The 24,499-nt window shown below is 55.9% G+C and overlaps 1 protein-coding gene across 12 annotated transcripts in view; it reads right to left on the reverse strand.

Annotated features, from left to right (window-relative positions):
- The window catches only part of ST3GAL1 (ST3 beta-galactoside alpha-2,3-sialyltransferase 1), a 94,519-nt gene that overhangs the window by 7,548 nt on the left and 62,472 nt on the right, over positions 1–24,499 (reverse strand). For 11 of the 12 annotated variants that reach the window (XR_003208050.2, XR_003208049.2, XM_073893231.1 and 8 more), the window contains 4 exons: positions 10,543–11,455; positions 2,351–2,547; positions 1,256–1,435; positions 276–321 (listed from right to left, as the gene is read on the reverse strand). Coding sequence is in view for 10 of the 12 variants with exons in the window: in XM_073893231.1 (XP_073749332.1) it covers positions 276–321; positions 1,256–1,435; positions 2,351–2,547; positions 10,543–10,854 (735 nt within the window). In the remaining 2 variants the exon portion in view is untranslated. Of the gene's footprint in view, positions 1–275; positions 322–1,255; positions 1,436–2,350; positions 2,548–10,542; positions 11,456–18,451; positions 18,591–24,499 lie in introns of those variants that run through there. The other variant, XM_025871169.2, reaches the window with a different exon arrangement.

A 24,499-nucleotide genomic window follows, 5' to 3' on the forward strand; every position in this document is an offset into this window, starting at 1 on the left:
GCCGTTCCCCTCCCCCCAGAGTTTCTGACGCAGTAGGTCTGGGGTGGGCCTGAGTGTCTGCATCTGGGACTGTACCCCAGGGACGCTGGTGGGCCGGGGTCCCACATGGAGAAACTTTGCCGGGGTCAGTCTGTCCCTGCGTAGGGGCTCTGGCCTCTGGCAGCCCGGGGGCCCTGAGGGCTCTCTGCAGCCAGGTGCTGGCAGAGGGGAGACGGGGCTTTCTGTCATCAAACTGAGCCTCAGCTCAGAGGACACGGGCCTAAGCCTCGACTTACCTTATTCTTTTTCACTTTGATCTTTGCGGGGACAGGGACGTAGGTGCTGCGGGAGAAACAGCAGACAATTAACGTGGCGAGGGGGCCGGGCTGCCCGCACGCAGCTCTGGGGACGGGCCCTGGGGAGGGAGAGGGTGGTAGGGACGCCACCTCCCTGCCACAGGCCCGCGCTCCTGTAGCAGTGGCCCATTATGGACACCAGAGGGCGCTCCTGGCTAATTCGAGAATGTTTTTTAAATGCCGCTTTCCCCCCTACAAAGCTTAAGACCAGGGGACTTGCTCTGAGCAAGCCCAAAAGGAGGCTGAAGGAGCACAGCTCACTGCCGAGGCACTGAATGATGAGCCCCACAAAGGCCCCCTTTCCATCTCCAAGGTGATGTGTGCCCCAAGATGAAGGTACAAATGCCTGGCCATCTGGCCTTAGGTTAAATCTAATGGGGGCCCTTCACGCTCCTGATCCTGTGGGAGGGGGTGGGAGGAGAGGGCAGCTGAGCGCCGGCCTGGCCCGCTCCTCCCCTGCCGGACCCCGCTTCCCTCACTGCCCTCCTGAGAGGGTGGCCCCCAGCTTCCTGCACCCCAATCCATCAGCTTGCTAGCCGGGGGCTGTCATCCTCGGGGTGCACGGCAGAGATAAGGAAGGGGGCGAAACTATCACCTGCAGAGTCCTTTCCAGCGGGGCCCCTCCTTCCGAGGAGTTTTCAGTAAGCCTAGGAGGCCTGTCCTGGAGTCATGAGGAGGGGGAAGGAGGGAACTTGCGGGGTGTTAGCAGTTTAGGGAGGCAAGGGACCAGGAGGAGCCACAGGCTGGGTGGGGGCCTGGGGCCCGCCGGCCTGGTGCATTCCAGAAGGAAGTCTGGCGGGGGGGGGGGCATTCTGGTTTGGGGGCACCGCGGGGGGGGGGGCGCGGGGGATCAGGGGGGGGGGGGGGCCAAGGGCCCCCCCCCCCCAACATCCCCCCCCCCCGCCCCGGGGGGCACTCACTGAGAGATGGTGCCCGTGGTGGTGGCACTGACCACCCACTCCAGGTCGGTGGTCTTGAAGGGGACCAGGACCATGCTGACGTTCTCCGCCAGCTCCCTGAAGCTCTCGGGGTACACCAGATGGTGCGTGGTCTTGCTCCCGACGTCCATCTCAAAGCCCGCCGTGGGGGCCTTGTTCATCCTGGGGGAGAAGGGACAGAGGGGCACGCATCGCATCCCATGGGCGCTGCTTCTGGGCCCCAGCTCCCTCAGCTGGGACATAGGGATGATTAAGACGCAGCTAGAAACCTTCTGCTACTTTCTCTTTCTCGATCTCGAGCGAGCCTGGCCATTGCCACTACTGCCGACCTACCGTGTACAAGGCACCATCCTGACCGAGTAACGCAGCGCCTTGCACCTCAACGACAACCGTGCCCGGGAGGTATTCTGTCACCCTGTTTCATGAGGGAAGAAATCTGAGCGCAAGGAATTTGTCCCGGGACACAGAGCTAGCGGGTGGAAGCCTTGGACTCAGGTCTGTCTGATCCAGAACCTGACACCTCTCCCCTCACCACGGACATTCCTGCTGCCAGGTACACCGAGGCTCCGAGAAGCCAGGCGCCTGGTCTGAGGACGTAAATGCAGAGACCACAGGAACAGGAGACTGTTCTAGAAGGTGCCTGGGAAACAGCAGTCCCACTGCCAAGTGAACGGTCGGGGTCGGGGTCGGGGAAGATGACAAGAAACCACGGATACACAGCTTCCCGGAGGATCTATTTTATTTGCTGACAGGGAAATGTATTTACGTTAAAAGCATATAGTTTTATTATGGCCTCAATTGCAAAATGGGGCCGAATTTTAAAGACTAAACCAGTCTTCAAAGAAATCTTGCCCTCTCGCCAGGCCTCTCTGGGCCGAGCTCTGGCCCCGCCGGCTTCCTCCCGTGTAGGGTTTCCCATCGGGGTCCAGAGAGGCACGGCTGATCTGCCTTCTTCCTACGATGCACAGTGGGGGAAACTGAGGCCCACAGGGGTTGTGGGGGAGCCTGGGGTCTGTGGGGAAGTCTGGGCGTGCCAGCCCTGGGGTCTTGACCTCCTGGCCCTGAGCGGGCACTCACCTCAGCACGAAGTCATGTCTGTCGATTTGAGGCCCGTACCAGGACTCCCTCAGGTTGCCGGAGTTGCCCACCACGGCACAGCGCCGGCAGCCCACCGACCTCTTCCCCAGCAGGGGGTCCACCTTCCCGGGCACCACCTGGAACAGCTCCCTGATGGTATCGTTCAGGTTACTGGGTTGCTTCTCCCGCTGGAGCCTCTGGGGGCCGAGGACGGAAGGAGAAAGGTCAGCCCGGCTCTGCTGCCTCTGGCGGGGGCCGCTCATGGAGCTCACTTGTGCTCACGGAGCTCCTCCCTGGTACCTTCCTCTCTGCTGGGCACCTGGAGACTGACTGAGGAGGCTCAGACAGCCATTTCCCCCTCCCAAAGCCCAGGGGCTGCTCAAGGAGATGGGAGAGAGATCACCTCCTCATTCTGCAAATGCTTTTTGAGCACCTGCTATGTGCTTGCTAATGACACCGGATGAGAGGAAAAGGGACAGGTGACCCTCCAAGGCCACCTCCCCAGCCTCGGCTCCCTCCATCCTGCTGCCCACTCCCCGGGGACCACTGGGCTCCAGCAAGACCGAAAAACCAGCCCTTTGCTAGATGCATCAAGGCTTCTGATGTCTGCCTAGCAAATTGTTTTCATTCTCTAAGACTGAGCTCCAGACTTCTGACTTCCTCACTCATGGTAAAACCTGGAGACATTTCCTAAGCAGTATCACCTCTGACCCTGTCACCAGCCGCGGTGCATACTACACCGCATTTGAACTGTAGACAAGAAGGACGCCGTGAGGCCCAGACTGGTTGAACGCCACGTGTCCCACATCCAAACCAAGATTTGCACCCACGCTTTCAGAAACCCACTAAAAAGTCTCTCCCACAATACTGCCCATCTCAGACCCTTGGAACCTGGACCTTCAGAAAGCCCAGTCCCTGGGGCTGCAGGGGCTGGGGGGCGTGGGTTGGTGGTGGGGCGGGGGGAGAAATGGCTGTGGGGTGAGTCCCACCAGCCTCTCCCAGCCCCAGGCCCAGGGCAGTATCTGGGAAAGGAAGGAGAGGTTAGAGCTCGCTGTGGCCATTGTCCAGGAGATTTGTGATGAGGTATATGGGGAGATCCAGAGGCATGCAGCCCCCCGCCCTGAGACAGGAGGAATCAGATCTCCAAAGGAGAGGCCCCCCAGGAGTGTGGCTCCTTTAGTTAAAACCTTCAGCGTCTCCTCCACCATGCCATGGGAGAGCCATGGGCAGCGACATCTGGACCACTCACCAAACCCCCTGGGAGGGTTATAATAAATAAAAAAGAGAGAGAAAGAAAGAACAAGTGTTCTTTCTGTGCCACTTTCTGTGCCACTTTCTCCGCAGAGGATGCGGAGAAAGTGGCACCCTCGTGCATTGCTGGTGGGCACGGAAAATGGTGTGGCCACCGTGGAGAACACACACAGAACGCCCACGAAAGGCAGCGCTTCCATTCCCAGAGGTGCACTCGGAAGGACTGAGGGTCACTCACAGTCTCGCACACTCATGTTCATAGCTGCATTAGTTGCCGGAGCCAGAAGGTGGAAGGGATCCACGTGTCCCCTGGCAGGTGAGTGTATGAAACAAGGGTGAAATGTCATGCAGTCATAAAAAAGAAGGGAATTCAGGGTCCTGGGATTGAGCCCCGCATCAGGCTCGCTGCTCAGCGGGGAGTCTACGCTTCTCCCTCTCCCTCTGGCCCTCCCTCCGCTTGTGATTTCTCTCTTTCTCAAATGAAAAAAATCTTTAAAAAAAAAAAAAGAAGAAGGGCTGGGCTTTGGAAACACACTTACGGCCTAAGCCAGACACAGGAGGACAAATATTGTAGGATTCCACTCTATGAGGTCCCCTAGGGGATCCAAATTCATAGAGACAGAAGGTAGAAAGGCAGCTAGCTGCCAGCGTCCGAGGGAGGGGTGAGGGGAGGTGAGGAAGGGGTGAGCTGAACAGGGGCAGGGTTCGGGGGCACGATGAAAAACTGCCAGCTCTAGAGGGTAGTGTTGGTTACACAACAGTGTGAATATCCTCAGTGCCAATGAACTGTACACTTATGAATGGTTACGATGGCAATTATGTTATGTACACTTCAACACAATAAAACAGAACAATACCCAGATTAAACACCTGCTTGAGATACGATCTCCTGGGGCAGCTCCAAGCTCCTGGATGGACGGTCACCCAGGACCTTGCTAACTCAAAGAGCCTGACTCAGTAGTTCTGGGCTGAACCCGAGATCCTGCGCTTCCAACAGGTTCCCAGGCGATGCTGCTGCTGGTGCGGGTGGAGGGCCCCTGCCACACTCTCCTGCAGGCACCTCCACGGACGTCCCCGGGGTTTGAAGTCTTGAGGCCCCAGGAGACGTGACTTGGGAGCACAGCACAGGCAATGTCTTCACCCGGCTCTGACTGACTGAACTCATCTTTAATGGCTCATTTCAGAAAAGGGGAAAAAAAAAGTTCATTTTCAAAGGAAATCTCACATCCCTGCCACCAGTGGAAAGCGAGGATTACTTGGCAGAAGTAAAAAAAGTAATTGCACCCAACCGTGAAAACAAAACAACGTTATTTGATTCCCGCTCATACTGTTGCTGGCCCAGGCACGCTGCCCACGCTTCGTTAGAAGGAAGACGGGCACGGGATTGGAGGAGTGCATAACCAAACATCGGGCCGGATTAAAGTCCTTGCGCCTGCAAACACAGCCAGAGAATTACCGCCGACTCCAGCCCTTGCACTGGGATGTGCGGTTCTTGAACGCCCAGCCCCGCCATCACCCTAGCCCCGGGCGGCGTGTGGTTCCACGTCGGTGATTTCGGACCCGCTATAGTGCTTCGCCGTCAGGAGTGGAGACCGAGGCCCAGGGAGGAGAAGGGCTAGGCCATCGGGCGTGTGCAGAGCCAGCAAGGGCTTACGTGGGAAAGCTGAGCTGCGTTTCTGCAGGTTAGAATCCTAACTCGTGCACCTGCCCACTGGGTCAGACGGGGCAGGACACTCAGTGCTGATCTGTGTCCCTGTGCCTGTCTTCCCTGAGAAGGGATACTCTGATGTCCCTGACTCTTGTAAGTGACAGCAAAAGGACCACCAGGCTGCTAACTCGCACATGGAGGGCATGTTGAGAAGTTCAAAGACATCCTCCCCCTCTCACTGTTCCGAAGGAGCTTCCAAGTATCCTTCTTGGTCAGCGCTCCACAAGGGTTTGCCCAGTGGGGGTTAGGGCTCCTTGAGGCTGCACTGTGACCTCGGGCAAGTGGAGGCTGGAGTCAGGGGTGCAGGTGCGTGGGGCGGGTGCTGCCCACAGCGAGGGAGGGCGGGGGACAAGGGTTCCACGGCGCAGTCCACTTCAGCAGGCGGGGGCGAGGGAGGTGCACGTCCGGGACACACACTCAGGGCACAGATGGGGAGAGCCTCACTCACTCCTCCTGCACTTCTGCCTGATGGCATGGGGAGCTTGGGGGTGTAAACCGTGGCCCAGACTGTCCAGCCTGGAGGCAGGACGTCTGGCCTTCTGTACCCCCGTCTCAAACCCCTGTGTTGGAAAGAGGTACCCTCTCCTCCAACCCTTCCTCTCTGCTCTGCCCAGTGAACCTTGCTCTTCCTTCCATGTCCGGCTCGCCATGCGGCACCTCCCACAATCCCCCCAAAATACTGGTCTTTGCCTTATGCACGTGCTTGGCACGCAGGTCCCTGGCCACCGGCGTAGTGTAATCGGCAGCTGCCGTGGGCTTGTCTGTCCGGCGCCCTGAGCATCTGAGCAGCAAGCACGGACTGACTGACAACACCCACTCCGTGTGCTGAGCGAGCGAATGACCTCTGCCAGGGTTGACACGCGTTCACACATCCACCGGACCCATCGCTGCGGAGCCCCCATCATGTGCTAGATGCCGTGTGTGGAGGGCAAATGAGAACAGGCACGCGTGCTGGCCTGGGAACGCTCGTCACAGGTGGCCGTGTTGTGTTCTGTGCTTCTACGCCAGGCCCCGCGCGAAGAACTTCATAGGCATTTCCTCTTTAGTCCCTGTAACCGTCCTATGAGCAAGGGTGTATGAGGTACCCATTTTACAGCTGAGCAAACTGAGGTTCAGCGAGGTGGAGCGGATGGCCCAGAGCCCCCAAGATAGCCTGAATACCCCGACCTGACTGCAGAGCTCGTCCTTGAACTAGAATGTAATCCGACTGTGCCCCTCATCAATGAGGTGAGCCTGACAAGCGAGAAACGGAGGTAAGGTGTCCTCACAGGTTGTGGTGAAGGTGGGGGGCAGGAGGGCAGTGCCTGGCAAGCTTGGCCTGGGGCCTGGCCAGAGTGGCACTTGGCATCGGACGGGGGTATTACTGTCTTTTGTGCACGGAGCACGACGCTTAGGGCAGGAAGCTGTCTCCCGTGGGCGGGTCCAACAGTGTGCGGAAATGAGGCCGGGCCAGAGGGGACCCTTGTCCTGGTGACTGGGACAGAGGCAGGAGGAGAGGGCCACAGGGTCTGCAGGCTGACTGAGGGCGGCGGGGGGGGGGTGGCCCCGTGTGATCGCTCCTGTCTTCCTGCTCCCGCTGGAGCTTACACCTGCCCTGTCTCACACCTGCCCTGTCTCCTACGCCTGCTGGGATTACGATGCCCATTGATGGCGACCCTGAAGCTCAGAGGCGAGGTGGGAGCTCGGGACCCCACAGGTCCGGCCCCAGACTCCTCCTGGCTCAGCTGGCCGGCCCGTCGCATCCACCCGTTTCCTGGGGAAGGAGGCATGAAGGGTCTGTGGGCCTGGCTCTGCCAAGGGCTGCTCACCAGGATCAGATGGGTGTCGGCGGGGGCCGTGCCCCAGGGGACAATGGAGTCAGCACCCTAATGCTGCACTCACCAGGTGCTTTGCCATTCCCAAGGCACCTCAGTCCCTTAGCTTCCAGCTTCCCTCCGCTCCTTCTCTGATCCGCCCAGTCCTGGCCTCCCTTCCATGGAGCAGATGAGCAGCCGTGGGCAAGGGGCAGGGAAGGCAGGGGTGTCGGGACAGGTGGCCGAGTCCCAGGCCGTGCTCCGCACTGATGGCCGAGTGGCCTCAGTCTTCACTGGGCTGGGTGCTCCCTCGCACAGACTAAGTGGGAGAACAGGGACCCTAGCGCTCTGCTCTACCCCAGGGCTCCGAGGGGTCTGGGACAGAGCGAGTCTAGGGAGAGTTTGGGCCTGCCTCCTGGTCCCGTGGCACCAGCCACCTGCTGCTGGGTTCGGTGCCAGTTGAGCGCCCTGCAGTGGGGCTCCACAGGCTCTGAATGTCTAAAAGGCAGGGGCTCTGTGGTTGGGGTCCTGGGTCTGGACCTGCCCACAAGCTTGTCCCAGCTGCCTGGGGGGCCTGCATGCAGATCTATGATGCAGCTTGGAATTCCCAGGGTGGTTTTGATTTCACATATTCTGTGCTCCACGTGGAGAACAGGAGATCTCGTCCCATGTGGTATCCTGATTCTTTACTCAAGACATGTGACCTCTGTGTTGTCCGGGAACCCAGAAGCTCTACAACCTGGCTCCTCTCTATTGATTTCTATTCACAAGGGCTCTCTATCCCCACCACCCATTCCTTCCAAGTGGCCACGGGGGGCTGAGCTCCAGGGAAGAAGGGCTACAGAAGGGCTGGGGCTGGGGACATGGGAGAAAACTTGATAAAATACCAACAGTCACTTGGAAAAATGTTCAGCCTTGATAAGCGCTAGGGGGGGAAAAAGAGCAAATTCATTATTGCTTGCCCATTCAGCCAGCGAAAATAAATACAAGTGTTAAAACCTAATGTTTGCAGTGTCGTAGAGAAGCTGGTGAGGTGGCTGTTAGAGCCTCAATCTGAGGACTCAGCCAGATGGAGAGGTTCCTCAAAAGCACTCTTGAGAAGACCTAGAGAGTCAGGAGCAAAACCCAGGGACCGTGATGCCACATCTTAATCCCTAAGTCTAGAAGGCACTGAGCAGGTTCCGCGAAGATACACAGGTTATAAGCAAGAAACCGAGTTTTTTTGTTTCTTGTTTTGTTTTTTCCTGTACTTTTTTATCCATCCTGGGCTAAGCCAGCCTGAGTTTCAGGAACTGCCCTCCCCGAGGACCTTCAGGAAGGAAGTAGATGAAGTCATCCTGGCTACCCACTCTGGAAGTTTCTTATCACTACTTCCAGGGGCTGGATGGGACGTGCTGTTTGGAGCAAGTCACCTTCTTCTCCAAGTTTTTGCTTCCCTCCCCCCGTGGTCATGGGGGCAATTCTACACACCCCGTCCCCTGCCAGGGTCAACCGGCAATGTCTGGAGACATTTTGGTTCTCACCGCTGGGGGTGGGAGATGCTGGCATCTCATGGGTAGAGACCAGGGATGCTACTAAACATCTTACGATGTGCAGGACGGTCCCAGAAACAAAGACGTATCCAGCCTCAACTGCCACGAGTGCGAGGTTGAAACCCTGCCCTAATCCTTGTCAAGCCTGGTCCGCTGCCTCCTTTAGCAGACACTGGAATCTTCAAGGGGGTGAAGACCCTGCCTGTTCTGTTCTCTGTCACCTCCCCAGGACCACCCCAGGACCTGCACCCTGAGGTGCTCAACACAGCTTAGTAGACTGAGCCTGGACATTCCGATTCACTTCTTCTGAGTCACTGTAGACTCTTCTAAGCTGTTCAAAGAGACTGTAAGCTCCCAGATTGCAAGAGTTGCCTGAAGAGTTGCTGACTGGGAAAGCCGGCCTCTTGCAGGAAGGCCCCCCTGATTTTCTCAGCCTACACGCAACTCTCTCTAACTTCTTACCATGACATCGGAAAAACCTCATGAGCTACATCAATGGCCTCATTGCTCACGCCCCACCCCCTCACTCACATTTGGATTTTAGCCATGATGCTCTGTACCTCCAGCAATCACACAGGCCTTTCTCATACCTCCAGGCCGATACACACACTGGTCCCTCTGTCTGGAGAGCCCTTCTTGCGGTCCCCGCCAGGACAACCTCTCGGAGTCCTTTAGGAGGAGCTCCACCACGGTCTCCTCTGGGAAGCCTTCTCTGACAGCCCCCGCCCTGGCCCCAAGGTAGGTCTGGCACCACTCCTCTGGGTCTCTGCACTTCCTGGGCCACTTCCAGAGCAAGACCTATCACCCCGGCGTGTGGCTGGCTGTCCCCTTCTCTCTCGCCACCCCTGCAGACCAAGAAAGGGGAGGCTGTCTTTTCGATCTCAATATATCGGTGCCTGGCATATAGTAAGTGCTCAATAAACCTGCAAGGAATAAATTCTTTCTTACTCCCCTTCACTCCATTTTGGGGTTCAACCACCGGAATAACCTTCAAACCACTAGATCAGATCATGGGACTCCTCTCAGATTCAAAGCGGCTTCCTGCTGCACAAAGAACCAACCAGAAGCCCCACCGGTGGGTTGCCCACTGCTGGGGCCCCCGCTCCTCCAACAGACCCAGCGGATGCGTCCCCGGGGCTCCTATGCTCGCTGCTGTGTGACCTGTAGTACATTCTCTGGATCCTTCCATGCCCGGTGCCTTCTCTACCTTCGGGTCTTAGCTCAAGTCGTGCCTCCGCAGAGACCTTCCCTGATGACCCCATTTACAGAGGCCCCGGACCCCCAGCCTCCCTCCATCACAAACCTCATCTGACCTCCCTCAGAGCATTTCCACCCGAGCCTGTCTTCTTGGTTTCTTATGTCTCTCTCAGCCAGGACACAGTTCTGTGAGAGTGAGGACCTCGTGTCTTTTTGGCATCTCAGTATCTGTACTGCGTGGAACGAACCTCCACACAAGCATGTCCAAGTCCCCACTCCCCGTGAACAGGACCTGGTGGGAAAGGGTCTTCACAGTGGTTATTAAGCATCTCGAGATGGGATCGTCCCGGATTTAGGGAGCCCTGAACGGAGTAACAGGTGGCCTTGCAGAGAAAGGCAGGGAGAGACGGGGAACGCAGAGAGGCCGAGAGGGGAGGGTCAGGTGGAGATGGAGGTAGAGCCTGGCGTGATGGGTCTGTTGTATTAAGGCACCCAGTTTGTGGCAATCCGCCAAGGCAGACACGGGAAGCGAATACAGAACGTTCTGCTCTGATTTACACGTCGCGGACCCTCCATAAATGGTGGTTGCACGAACGAATGAATGCCACCACCCCGAGTCCTGCTAGGCGCCTGGCAGGGCCCTCACTCCCCCCGCCCCCCGGCAGCCACGCCCCGCTCAGCCCCAGCCCCGGCCCCGGCCCCAGCTCTCACCAGCCACCACCTGTATGTGTCCTTCTCCAAGAACGCGTTCTGCATGGTCAGCAGTGGCTGCATGGACCGGTTGAACCTCTCGTCGAACCAGGCCGACACCCTCTGCTGGCTGATGCAGCGGGCGCAGGTGCAAGGCCTGTGCGTGTATTTAATGAACTTTTTGAAGTTCTCCGAGAGCTCGACGACCATCTGCCTGGGAAACCAGGTGGTGGTCACCATGGTGTGGGAGTAGTTCAGGAAGAAGGAGGTGAGGAAGATGAAGAGCACAAGGAGGGTGAGCACTTTCAGAGTCCGCTTTCGCATGGTCACCATTTCTGCCGTCCGGATGGGCACCTTCCGGGGCTGGCTGGGCTGGAGGAAGTCACGCCTGGGCCAGAGGGGATTTGGGAGAAAAATCCCAGAGACGGAGGCGCGGTCACAAGGCGAGGCAGGGATTCCCAGGGGGGCTTCCAGGCCTGCTAGGGCCGACTTCACTCCCGCCGGGCGACGGCCACGCCTGTGTGCGGGGCATCACCCCGTGACAGTCGGAGGCTAAGAGGACCCCTCTGGGGGTGTTGGCCCTTCTTGCATATAATTTGTCTTTTCAGGAAATAAGTAGGCTGCTTTGTCAGCAGTCCTGAAACAGCCAACGATGTCTCTTGAAGCCTGAATCAAACTTAATAAAATGACTTCCTTTCCCATCCAAAGGGGTTGAGGGGTAATTAATCTCGGTGACAGTGCAGGGACTCTCGGGGGTGGGGACCTCGGAAGAAGGGTCACAGTGTGGGACAGAGGCACGATGTCTTTGCCACTGTCCTCCGGAAAGGGTGATGGGTGACGATGCTTAATTAGAACCGGGTCTTTCCCATGCTGTCTCCAGAGATGTGGCCGTTAAGCAGCATGCCGGGTGGAGGCACTGAGGCTTGCCTGTTATCTGCACAGAAAAGGAGGAAGAAAACAGGATGAAATTCTACTACCTTGTTATAAAACAATCCTTCTCTCTCCCCACCTCCTCCAGGATAAACTCTGTGATTTTCTGCTCTGGCGTCAAGCCGACGGGGTGGGTGGCTCTGGACCATTTATCTACCCTCTTGAGCCTTGGTGTGTGCATGTGTATGATGGGATGTTAACGCCCATTCTGCAAGGTCTGCTAAGGGACACAGGGGTCACCCCGCCATCTTTCCTGCAACCAGAACCGGGTCCATTTAAGCATGCCACCAAAGTCTGTGAAACGAGTCAATGATGCACGTGCAGGGGAACGCATACAGATTGCTGAGTACCTGCCAAGTACATGCTACTTTCTCCGTCACTCTCTTTTGGATTCTGAATTTCAGTAAGAATTGTAGGCTCCTGCCCACCTCGGCATTCAAGCTCTGCCTGTTTGCCTCAGTCCTACAGAGTAGGCTTTAGCTGGCCCAGGTTCAAGTGCCGCTTTACCAGCTCTGTGGTCTTGGGAAGTTAGTCAGTCTGCCTGGCCCTCAGCCTCCTCTTCTGTAAAGTGGGAAAACAATACCTCCACTTACCAATGGTTACAAAGATAAGATAAAATGCTATATAGGCTGAGCTGCTGGGATCTATTAGGCAACTGCTAAGCTTTTCCTTTTTTCAATGCCTGCATGAGTGAGTATTCTTGGATGATCCACTCAAAGCCGGACATGATGGGCCATGCGTGTACATCTACTTCCTCCAGCAGTCCTCAAAGTAGACTGCCAGCCAGATAGGGGGGTCCCCATTTTGTCCTCAGAAGAAACTGAGATTCAAGGAGATTAAATGACTTGCCCAAGGTCACAGGTAAAGGAGGAAGCAAAACCTGAATCCAAATCCACAGGCCTCTGATTCCATGCGCGTGGAGGGGCGGCGGCACCAGGAACTGGGGGCAGAGGGTCTGCTCTGGGAGCAACACCCTACCTCTCAACTGGTCTTCAGTGGGAAGAACAGAGAGAAAGGGGGAGTGTATTTCCATCAAAGAGAGCACCTCCTCAGATGTCCATAACACGAGCCCCCAGACTGCACTGCCTTTGTGCTGGTCACATCTCTTCACTTGAGCATGATGCCTTTGATCTTTTCTTAGAATGTGTCCCCTGTCCCCGAGCCAGTCTCTGTCTGGTCAATTCGTCCCCACCCTTAATATGTAGATGTCAACGAGCAGGATGCATTTTTTCTAGGAAAGTGATAGTTGAAGGGTTATTGATTACTTTTTGGTAGAAAAAGAGGGGGGGTGCTCAAGAATCAGGTTAAATCCATAGTGCTTCCTGGAGACATCCAAGGTCCAAATGTGCATCTACTCCCTCCACTCTTCAGCTCAGTTGGCAAGGGCATTTTGGTTCACCCACTTCTCCATTTCTCATTGTCCAAAACAACCTGACTCATATTTATAACCTAATGGTGTCCAGGGTCATCCCTTCCAGCCACCCCCTGCTCCTCCGGCAAGAAGCAGCTCTGTCACTGGAGTGAGATTAACCTGCTTATTTTCAAGGGTGGGCTCTGATTTAACTTGGCTGGCGGAGATTCTTAGTCTTCTTGGTCCTGGGATGGGTCTGTGCTAATTCATGGAATCACACTGAAACCCCTACTTGTAGGGAGGGAACAAACTTTATTTTGTTCTGGCTATTTGATTTTTGCATATAAAAGTCAGGCTCGTGCTGCCCATTTTTAAATTTTTTTACTATGTAATTTTTTTTACTTAAATTCAATTAGCCAACATATAATATGTGCTGGCCATTTTAATAGCTCATGTGGAAGAGGTAACAGCTGAACAGGGCCGAGACAAGTGGTGCTGACTCCCTGATCTAGCCATACCTGTAGTCCACCCTACACCTCAAATTTTTAATGACATGAGATAATAAATCCCCTTTATTGCATAAAGCAGATTACTTACATAAAACTTGAAGCAGTGTGACTGACCCACAGGTCACAGCTGCTCCTGCCTAGGCTGACCCCCACTGTGCAGAAAGTCCATCCCATCCTGCTTGGTTCTTACTCATTCTTCAGGAATCAGCTGGTGCTGACTCCTGGAGGAAGGCCTGACCTCTCCTGGCAGGAGCAGGGTCCCCTCTTGGCTTCCACAGCGCCGTGGCTCCCCTCCCCCAGCACTGTTTACTTATCTGCCTCTTCCCTGGGTTGGGAGCCCCATGAGGACAGGAGCTCGGTCTCACTCATTGTTGGGCACCTGTCACCTGGCATGAAGGAATGCAGAAGCAAATGAAGGGAAAGGCAAGGGCCAACAATTCAGAGGAGAGATGTGAGCAGAAAAGCACAGACCAACAGTCAGAAGACTCTGATTCCCAGGCTGTACCACCCATTTGTTGTGTGACTGTGAACAATTTACCTGCCCTCTCTGAACCATTTCTTCAACTGGAAAATGAGAGTAACACTGATTCTGTCCACTTTTCTGGGCTGTCAACTGGGCAAAGTCTGTCTAGTCGTCTGATTTACTCACTACCTATTTTCTAGGGGCCTGTGATGGGCCAGGCTCTGGGTGATTGGGTGATTGGGACATATCATGAAAGATTCTAAGGTGGAAGCTTTGTAGGCATCTGCAAGACCCTGGTGCCTTCAGGAGAAAGGAGGCTGGTACCCCTGGATCGATGGAAAGGAGAGGAAAGGAGAAGAGTGGGCATGTGTGGGGTGGGGTGGACAGCATGGGGCTGTGGAAGCCATTAAGCAAGACTAAGTTTGCTCTGAGTGACGTGGGACCCACCGAAGGGTCTGAGCAGAAGGGCAACACGGTCTCACTGCATCTGTCTCGGTAATGAGCACAGCCCAAGGCGCTCTCGCTGACTCTGCATCCTGATGCCAAGGTCCGAGACAAGGTCACTCAAATAAATGACTGTTGAACCACACGGACCAAATACAATTCTGAACGAGGGGTCAGGTTCCCAACAATGTCCTGGCTCTGCAAGGGAGGTATTCATGGTCTAAGTTGATGCTGGGGTGGGGTGAGATTGGGGACAGAGGACAAGGCTGGGCTGCAGAGGCAGGAGTACCGTGACACCCCCCTCCCGTCCACTCAGCACATGGTGGGAGCCATATCTCTGAGGCCAGAGTGCGTGCTCGGGTCCTACGGACCTGCAGAGGTTTCTGAGCTGCTATTAATTAGTGCTTTTCAAAGTCTTTTGAAATAAGCTGCAGTGGAAAAGCAAGAACACCCTTCCACCCCCTTCCCTGGCCCCAGGGAAGCAACGAGGAATGCGTGACTTCCCCGCACTCCAGTAAGTGAGGCAGCCTGCAACACCTGGGGGAATGCCAGCCCTGGCTCCCTGAAACAGAACCCAGACCAAGATGCCAAGTGTGCGGCGAGGGAGGCCAGCCCCGCCTCCCCAAAACAAAGTGGGGGGAAGACACGGCTCCCTGTCTCGCCGGCAGAGTGGCTAACGTCTCGCAGCCACATAGTGAAGGACAAGCATATCTTATTTGTCCTGCTCTGCAGATACTGTGCTTTTTACAGACGGAAGGTTTGTGGCAAGCCTGCCAGTGTCATGCAAATCTACCCGTGGCATTTTTCCAACAGCATTTGCCCACTTCACGTCTCTGTGTGACATTCTGGTAATTCTCGCAGTATTTCCAACTTTTTCATTACTGTATTTGTTGAGATGATCTGTGATCGGTGATGACAACAGGCTGGAAGCTCGGAGGACACCACTTTTCGGCAATAAAGGATTTTCAAATTAAGGTCTCTATCTTGATTTTTAAAGATAAAACGCTATTGCACATTTAATAGACTCCTATAGTATAAACGCAACTTCTTTTTTTTTAAGATTTTTTATTTATTTATTTGACAGAATGATACAGAGAGAGCACAAGGAGGCAGAGCGGCAGGCAGAGGGAGAGAGAGAAGCAGGTTCCCCGCGGAGCAGGGAGCCGGACAGGCTCCATCCCAGGACCGTGGGATCGTGACCTGAACCGAAGGCAGACGCTTAACCGACTGAGCCACCCAGGCGCCCCCAACGCAACTTCTGAATGCAGTGGGAAACCGGAAAATTCATTTGACTCACTTCGCTACAATATCCACTTTATTGCGGTGGTCTGGAACTGAACCCACGATTATCTCCAAGGTCCGCCCTGTCCTGGAGAAGGCACGAAGAATGCGTATGTGACAGTCTAACGGGGTCACCGGCACAATGTTGAACACACATTAGCACCCTTTCAAGGGTCCAGAAAGTCAAGATTTCTCAAAAGAGGGTCCCTAACAAAGATAAACCCACCCGGCAACAGGAAGACGTTGGCAATGACCAGCCACTGACAAATGAGCTGTTTCAAATGCTTGGAAAACTAGGTGAATGAACAGCATGGGTTTCTGAATGTTTAGTTCACACCCGCTCAAGTGCACAATTCTCCCCAGGCTGGGATGCCCTCCTAGCCCTCTGCAGAGTCCCCTGCACGAGGGCTGCTGGTAACATCAGCACGTCTAATAAGGAGGTGCTGCAACTGTCTTCCGTGTGATCCTCACTCACATCAACTGGGCAAAATGGATAATCATGCTTATTTCCCTGACATACGAAACTGAAGCCCAGAGAAGACAAGTGACTCGACTAACGTCACACAGTGAGACAGCGGCAGAGCCAGCACTCTGACCCAGGCTTCTGCCTCCTCCCGGATCTTTCTACGTAGCCATAGCTGACCCTCTAATTCATTAATACCTGCTCTCATCTTCATTATCTCCTTTCCTGTCACTCCTTTAGGCTTGAAATCTGTCATCTTTCCGATTTCTTGAGACGGATACTACATTGTTCACATCCTCTTCTGCTGTGTGAATTAGGGTATTATGTTCATTTCGGTTATTGTCTTTCTCAGTTCTAGAATTTCCATCTGAGCAAAATTTTTATAAGCTCTAGTTCTTTTCAGGTGAAATTCCCCACCTTGTCCATCTTCCTGCAATTATGCATCACAGTTACTTTAAAGACTATGTCTGCACCTTGTGACATCTGGATAACATAGGGATCTATTTCTATTGTCTATTTTCTCTCTTTATCTCTCTTTGGTCACTTGGTTCTGTCCCCTGGCATGCCTGGTAACGATGCAAGACTGTGTGAGCCAAAAGTGTAGAGGCTCCGGAGCAGGCTGTCCTTATTCAGAGAGGAAGGCGCTTTCTCCTGGTTGGCAGGTGGAGCGGGGCATGTTCCTTTGTTCTAGGTACCGGGCTCCCCCCTCTTCATCTTTCTTCTCTCATGGGTCTTCGCCTGGCTGCCTTGGCTGTTCTCTTAATGCCTCCAAAGAGCTGGATTTCTAGCTCATTCAGCTTTTTTAGTCCTTGGTGGGAGAGATGGTCTACAAGCCTCTGCCACTGCTGGACGTGGAGGACACACTTTCTTTCCTCTGCCTCTCTGGATGCCCGGTGCCTGGCATGGAGTCCTGGGTGTGGGGGGGAGCTTGGAAAATCCGGAGAAGAGGGCGGGGCCCAGAGAAGCCCTGCAGATACCACACAAAGCAAATCCCCTCACACCAGCCAGGCGAGCAGATGGTGGGAGGGAAGGCAGCAAATCAACAGGCGGAGGGCGTCAGCCGCAGCCTCGCGTCTGTCACCACCTGCCCACCCCCGGCTCCATCTGCTTTCACTTTGTCTCCACACACACCAGCTTCAGGACACATGGAAGGATGACTTCCCAGCTCAACCCATCCGAACACTATGAGTAATTACGGGGATTTAGCATCCAGTAGCCTTCTGATCACTGATCCCACTATGTCCTGGGTGCTTTTGGTATCCTGGCTGCTTCACATGGTGGCCCAGGTGAATAAGAACTGACCTCAAGCTTTCTATCGAAGAAGATCTATTCTTTCCTGAACTGCTATCCAGCCCCGGCCTGTTCGTTGGACACGCAGCATCCACCTAGTCTGGTTCTGTGAGGCACCTGCTAGTGGGTCATGGTCAACAGCTGTCAGAAAAGAAAATGGCGCAGACAGACTAGGGTTCAAATCCCGATTCCTCCCATTCCTAGCCGTGGGCTCGTGGGAAAGGCACTCCATCACTCTGATATCAGTTTCTGAATCCAAGAAGTGGGACTAATAGCACCCACCTGGAGGGTCGTGGTAGATTTAAAGGACATGCCCAGAAGTGACCAGCCAGTCTGGCACAGAGTTGGTTCTAAATGTGGCACAGAGTTGGTTATAAATGCCAGTTCTCTGCCCCTCCCCAAGGTCCAGGCCCTGATTGTGAAAAAAAAAAAAAAAATCCAACTAGACCCCCGGCTTGCCTTACTGGCAGGGTCATTTAAAAGAACAAATGAAATCAGGCATGAAACACCCAGAGGCATTACGACAATGATGATCCGACCTTGCTCCATGAGTTGCTTCCATCCCTCCAGGGACTGCTTCCTGTTTTACTGGCCATGACCTCTGAGAACCTGCAGGGAAGGGGTCCCTAAGCAATGAAGGGGCTAGAGGTTAGCAGAGTACGTGCAGTTCACGTGGCCCAAGTTCTCTGTGCAAAGGTTAACGCTCAGAGTGCCGACCTTGTCTGCACCTGGGGGCATTAGGACATTCTGTCTCTTGCAGCTTGCAAGGCCCCTAGGCTGCGTACAGTCTACAGGAGTGAGGGCTCTTCCGTCCCTCCTCTGTGCCCTCTCCCCTACTGTAGGGCCTGAAAGTCTGGAAATCACATTTCCTGGCTTCCCCTGCCCGGAGGGCTCTGGATGCTGCTTCGATTCGTTGGACTGGCGAAAGGGAGGCAGGGCCGTCCTCCCTCCCACCGCGGTGGAGGCTGCTTCGTGCTCCGAGTGCTGGATCCAGAACCACCTGCCTCCCTCACCTCTGAGCTGGCTTCCTGTAGTTTCCCAGCCTCTGGACCTCGGCCAGGGGTAGTAGGACAAGGCCTCCCTTCCTGTCAGCTTTCCAACACCTTTGGAAGCACCAGATCCCCTGAATCCAACCCTTCGGCTTAAAGTTTCTGCCTCGGTTTCTTCGTCCGTAGCACGAGGATAAGAATGGTACCTACCTCCCAGGGTTGGAGCGAGAAAAACATGAGTCAAGGTGGGTCAATTGCATAGAGCGGCGCCTGGCACAGCCCGAGTGCTCCCTGAGAGTGGGGTGTTATTACTGCCCCGGGTTCTGTTTTCCCGCACGGAGCGCCAACACCGCACCCCACATTTCTGCCCCATTTCCGCTGACAGATGTGGAGGCTGAGCTCAGAGAGGGGAAATGACTCGTCCAGTGACCCGGAGATATGGCGCCAGAGCTGAGAGGGGAGCCAGGCCCCGGATTCCACGACATGCCTGGCCTCAGAGATGGAACTGCTCTGTTCCCACGGCTGCCCCTAGCGGGGCTGTTTGCACACTTCCCCGGGAAGGGGCTCGGAAGGTGTCGCGGGCTGAGCCCAAACAGAGCAAGAGAGGTCTGGGAGCTGGTCCAGCTGCTGCGACCGGGGGTGAGGCCCTGCAGGAAAGTCCAAAGGTCCTGAGCCCCTGGCGGTGTGAGCCCCCCAGGGGCAGAACCTGGGCTGTCTGAGCTTCGAGCCCCTCGTCCATAAACGGGGGGGGGGGGTGTAAACACCACCCTTGCCTCTGAGGGGGCTGCAGGGCAATATTAATCTGTCAACAGGAAGGAGGGGTTCTCTCTGGCAGATCCTATTCTAAGCAGGACAGCAGATCACACTGCCCGAGCCCACGACAGTCGTGGTGCTGGAACGGGGGATTACCTCCATCTTTCGGGGGTGGGAACAAAGGCCCCAGCGGTCAAGTTCCCCGCCCAAGACCCTCCACTGGTAGGTGGTGGAGAGGAGTTGCAGGCGAGGCAGAGCCTAGTGGGGGGTGTCCAGGGGTCTGCCCTGCCCTGGGCCCGGCATCTGAGTCGCAGGAGAGGTGAGGAGCCCCACCAGGCAGTCCCTATGGGGTCTGCATGGGGCCCAGCTCAGCAGCTGGCTCAGGGCGAGCTCAGGCCCTCCCTGCTTGTTTGGTTCTCTTCCTAGTGGGCTCACTCCAGCTCAGCTCCACCCGCTGAGTCAGCCCCGAAGCTGGCAGCTGGATCCCCATGGCCTGGCTCCTCCCCTGGGCCAGCAAGGACCAGCCACGCTGCACCCAGACCCTGTTCCCGGCACAAATCATCACCCGGGAGAAACCTGGCCACAGTGAGGTGAGGCCTGAGAGGTGGCCCCAGCCACACAGACATAAGTAGGGGTGACAGGCTCCCAGACACTGCAGAGTGGGGAGTGGCTGCTTCTCTCCTTCCAGAGTAAAAACCAGGTCTCTAATTAACCCAGCCAGCAGGTGCACTGACCTCAAGGCCTCTCTCCTCCCTGTGCCTCCCAGGGGACGAGGGACAAAGGAGACAGCCCCCGCCCTGGGGCAGCAATCCTGTGGTCCGGCAGTGACACGGAGGCACCTCAGGACTTTAGGCCAGGGCACGTCTCTGGGCCTCAGCACCTCCTCTGTACAATGGGACGACAATGGCAGCCCCTGCTCACCCCAGACTCCGCTAAGAGAGAAAAAATTAACGCATAATGCATACGACGTGCTTAGCACTGATGGTCCCTTTCCAAACGGACTATAACAGGTGGCCCCCACGTTATAAGAATGTTACCTAGAGTACTGAATATATAACATGCATCAGAATCAATGCTAAGGGTTTACGGATCTAGAAAAGTGTCTAGAATGATCCTGACCTTCAGTAAATGATAGTCGTCATCAACATTAATGTTGAGGAAATTTCACCTTGCCCTGGTGTCAGCGTACATTTGAGCAACTAAGAAGCATGTGTGTGCGCTGCGGGGAGGAGGCAGGGTTCAGGATGAAGGCGCGGCCTGTGCAAAGTGGAGCACTTACCACGCAGTGACTGTGCACCGGACAGACACCCCTCTCTGATGTGCACCCCGCCACACCCTCTGCAGATTCTCTCTCTCCCTTTGATTCTCTCACACAACCATTACTGTGCACTGGCTATGCAGCAGTGGCTCTGTCCGGTGCTGGGCAAAACAACGGTTAGGGAAGGTATATGGCCTTCATCCTTGCCCTCCTGAAACCTAACCTTACAGAGTGCGGCAGAGGCTGAGATCATTAAGGGCTCACAAGAAGAACTGAGAAAGGCTGTGATACATCAGTTCTGTGGCCTGACTCGGCTAGGCCATGGCGCCCAGTCGGCTGATCCAGCTCTAGCCTAGGTGTGGCTGTGAAGGCATTTAATCGATGTGGTTGCCATCTATAATCAGTTGACTTTAAGGAGACGATCCGCCAAAATGTGGGTGGGCCTCATCTAATCAGTTGAAGGCCTTAAGGGCAAAATTCCCAGAGAAGGAATTTTGTCTCAAAATTGCAACAGAGAAATCAAATCCTGCCTGAGTCTACAGCCTCCTGTCCTGCCCTATGGATCTGGAAGCTGCCCGTTCCCAATACATAAGCCAATTCCTGAAAATGAATCTCTTAACACGCCTACACCTATACTCTATGGGGTTTGTTTCCCTAGAGAACCCTGACTGATACAACCGTCTTCAGTGCTACAGAGAAGTGGGCATGGGGTGGGGCTGGCAGGTGTCCTAGGAAGTGGTAATGGCCTGAGGCCTGCACGGCAGAGAAGACAAGAGCCTCCGGGCTGGGGAAGCTCCGGGCAAGTGCAAGAGGTCTGTCGGGGATAGCAGGTGAGTCTGAAGGAACTGAAAGAGAGAGAGGCCAAGCCAAGCAGAGCCCCAGAGAGAAAGATGCAAGATGGAGCTGGCCGGTGGGCTGGGGCCACAGGAAGTCCCGGCAAGGTTGGACCCAGTGAAGTTTCCGGATCAGGCTCAGGGAGGTCAAGGCTTGCCTAAGTCATGCTGCCAGGATGCAGTCAGGGCTGAGAAAATAGCTCCTCCCACAGCAGCACCCCCTCACGGCCCCGCCTGTCCGGGAGTGCTGAATGTGTGCACCCAAGCCTTCTGGGGGTTCTGGCGGGAAGCTGGGCATCTGGGGGTCCCCTCCACCTTTCCCACCTTGCTCTGTACCCAGGGGCTGGCCTTAGTGCCTGCAAATGGGCTCCCACTCTGGCTGGCTTCCTGTGGGTTTGGCCCATGGGAACTCGGTGGGAGACTGGAGAGAAAGGGGACAGAGACTGGGGGCTCCAGCCCCTCCCTGCATACACTGGCCGTGTCTCAGGGTCTTAGCAACATCTCTGATGTCATCCTCTCACCTCCTTAGGCCTGGGGCTGGAAACATCCCACGGTCTCCATCCCCAGGGATGGCCCCATCCTCATGGTTTCTCTGCCCCAGACCACGTCCTCGTAAACCCCCCTTTCACAAGCTGCCCCCTGTGGCCCATGCTGAGGGCACCATCTGCGTCCCGCTGAGTGGCGCAGGTGGCCCCAGGGTTCTGCTTGTTGCAGGCGCCAGCCCTGCACCTCTAGGAACAGCCCTGGCAGCCTCAGAGGATTTGCACGAAGAGCTGGCTTGGGCCAGCTGGATGCCCAGAGCCCTGGCTCCCCTCCCGCCTTGGGTAGCTGATCTTTCTGGAAACTTCCCAGCCCTGCAGCCCAGGAACTCACCAATCAGGAGGTCTTCCACTGAGATGGTCTGGGGCAGCCAGAGAGCCAGAGGCTCCCCCTGGGCTCCCTTCAGGTTCCAGGCTCACCACATTCCAGGTCCCACTAGGGGGCCTTCTAACAGGTCCCGGCAGGTGACAACCACCAGCTGCCTCCAGGGCCCGCCTCCCGCAGGAACCTGCAGCTGATTGTAAGCAAGACACAGGGCCAGACCCATACAGCCCAGAGCTGCTCCCGGTGCTGTCAGCAGCCTGACCCCCAAGCCACTGCGCAGCCCCTCTCTGCCACCCATTCACCTGCCTCTCCCATCCGCCGGCCCTTGGAGTCCTGCTAGACTTCAATATCAAGCTGGTTTTGCTGGCAGACAGAGGCCCACAGGACATCTCTAACCGGCTCGGTGGCCACTGGCAGGGTCTCCTCCTCATCTCGATAATGGTTTGGCAGCCTCAACCGCCTCCCAGTCTTCCCCATGCACAGTCTGCCCAATCGGCAGTGTCAGTATCTGGCACGTTTTTGTGCTGGACTCCTAGCAAGATGCCCAGAGGATCTTTGGGACAGGTACCCTTCCCTCTGCCTTGTGGGGGAGGAGGTCGTTGGGCTCTGAGAGTCTACACAACTTCTTAGGACTAGCCAGGGTGTGAGAGAGGCAGTTCCCGGTCCTATGAGGAAGGTGGTACTATCAGTCCCATATTATAGATGGAAAAGCTGAAGCCCATGGCCTCAGGATACTTTCTCAAGGTCACACGGCTAGGAAGCGCTGGGTGGATTCCCGAGTCTGCTCCTCAAGTACTACTCCGGCTGGCCCCTCACCTGGGCACCGCTCACCCGGCCTCTTACCTCTCACCTGTGAGGACACCTGTACCGCACTGCACACCCCAGGCGGCATGTCGATCTTCACCTTGAGCTAGTGAAGCCAGACTGCGCCAGCTCCAGGATCCAGTGCATGGCAGTTCACACATGGACTGTCTGCTCCTAAGGCACATGCACCCCCAAGGCATGAACCCCAAGGGCCCTGGAGACTCGGAAGTGGCGGGCTGATGACAACAGGAGGAAGAGGGAGGGCTCCATGGAGGAGGTGGTCGTGGAGACTGAGGGAGGTAGAGAGGGTGGGGTAGAGTAGGCAGCTTCCCAAAAGTGCATGGTGGCGGCGGCCGCGGTGATAGGGGGCACCTGGCACAGTTTCGGAAATCAGCGTGCCCTGAGTGGGTAGGGCCAGCTCCTGGAAGTCTTCAGGAATGTGGACTTTGGGATAAAGGCATCGGGGAGCTACCGACGGTTTGTGAGCAGCACACAGTAGTGGCGCAACCGGCCTCAGGAAGCTAGACCGGACGGGGTGGAGTCTGAGACCAGCCCCGTGTCCATCTTGGTGCCTTGGGAAGCCCATCTCCTTCGGGACCTGTTTCCCGACTCCCTCCTGCGCTGACCTGACCATCTGTGGGCCCAGGTCCCCCGCACCCAGGCGGTGCTGACCGCTTGAGAGAGCCCCCTTCTTGGGCTCGACAATGCTCCTCCCCTTACCCTGGTACCTCTTGCTTGCTGGAGGGGAAAACAGATTCCCCACAGCACAAACAGTGAGCGGTTCAGAGCGGGCGGTTTGGAGAAGCGCGTCTGAGAAACGTGATTAAGCAGGATTAGGGTCATATGAGACGCAGTGGATATATCTTCATATTTTGAGCTGCACAAAAGGAATTTAAATCCACAAATCTTCTTATGTGTGTAGCTTGAGCAGTGCTAAATTCAGAGTCTGAAGACACCCTTACAACATGCAAGGCACGTAATGTGGTCAGGACTGCATCTGCGTGGCCAGGCGGACACCTGACCCCACCTCAACCCCCCGGAAAAAAAAGGGGGGCTTCCCCGATTTGAGTGGTGTCTAAGTCATGGCAAAGGAAAGACTATCCAGAACTCTGAGACCCAGACCCCCACCCCAGCCCTGCCTTGAGGGTCTGCCGCTGGTTCTAAAGGGCTCCCGGGTAAGTGACAGGCTGGAGTCCTGGCTGGTGTAGAGTGAAGGTTTAGATAGTTGAGGTAAGTTCCCTCCCAGGCCCCTGACTTCCAAGGAGAGATATTTTTTTAACCATCTACAGGGGCATCCAGCAGGCTCCTGAAGGGGTTGAGGGGGGACGATCTCTGGTGATGTCCAGAAGAGGGATTCCGATTGCAGGATCAGTGCAGTGGCTAATATGGTGGGAGGAGCCCAGCACCCCCCGGGGTTTGGAAATGGGCAGGAGCCCCAGATGGCAAGCACGAGTCTGGCATGAACCATCCCAGACACCAAGGGCTGAAGGGGTGTCATGATGTCCAGTGGGGTCACTGGGATACCGCTGACCCGACCTAGACCCCTGGAGCCCACTCGGGAGGAGAAGAAGGGCAGCTACCATCAGAAAGAGCCACCCGTTCAACTCCCAGCACCCTGCGCCCAAGCCATCTGTGTGGGGCCTTCCTGAGCCCACCCTGGGAAAGGAGGGACATCTTGCCTCGTTCACAAGGGACTTTGGAGCAGCCCACTGCGGGGACCGGGAGTGTGGGTGCCCGATGCAGATG

Source organism: Callorhinus ursinus, unplaced genomic scaffold (genome assembly GCF_003265705.2).
Source record: "Callorhinus ursinus isolate GAN/ISIS: 27379988/994484 unplaced genomic scaffold, GSC_fseal_2.0 scaffold5, whole genome shotgun sequence".
Taxonomy (NCBI): Eukaryota; Metazoa; Chordata; class Mammalia; order Carnivora; family Otariidae; genus Callorhinus; species Callorhinus ursinus.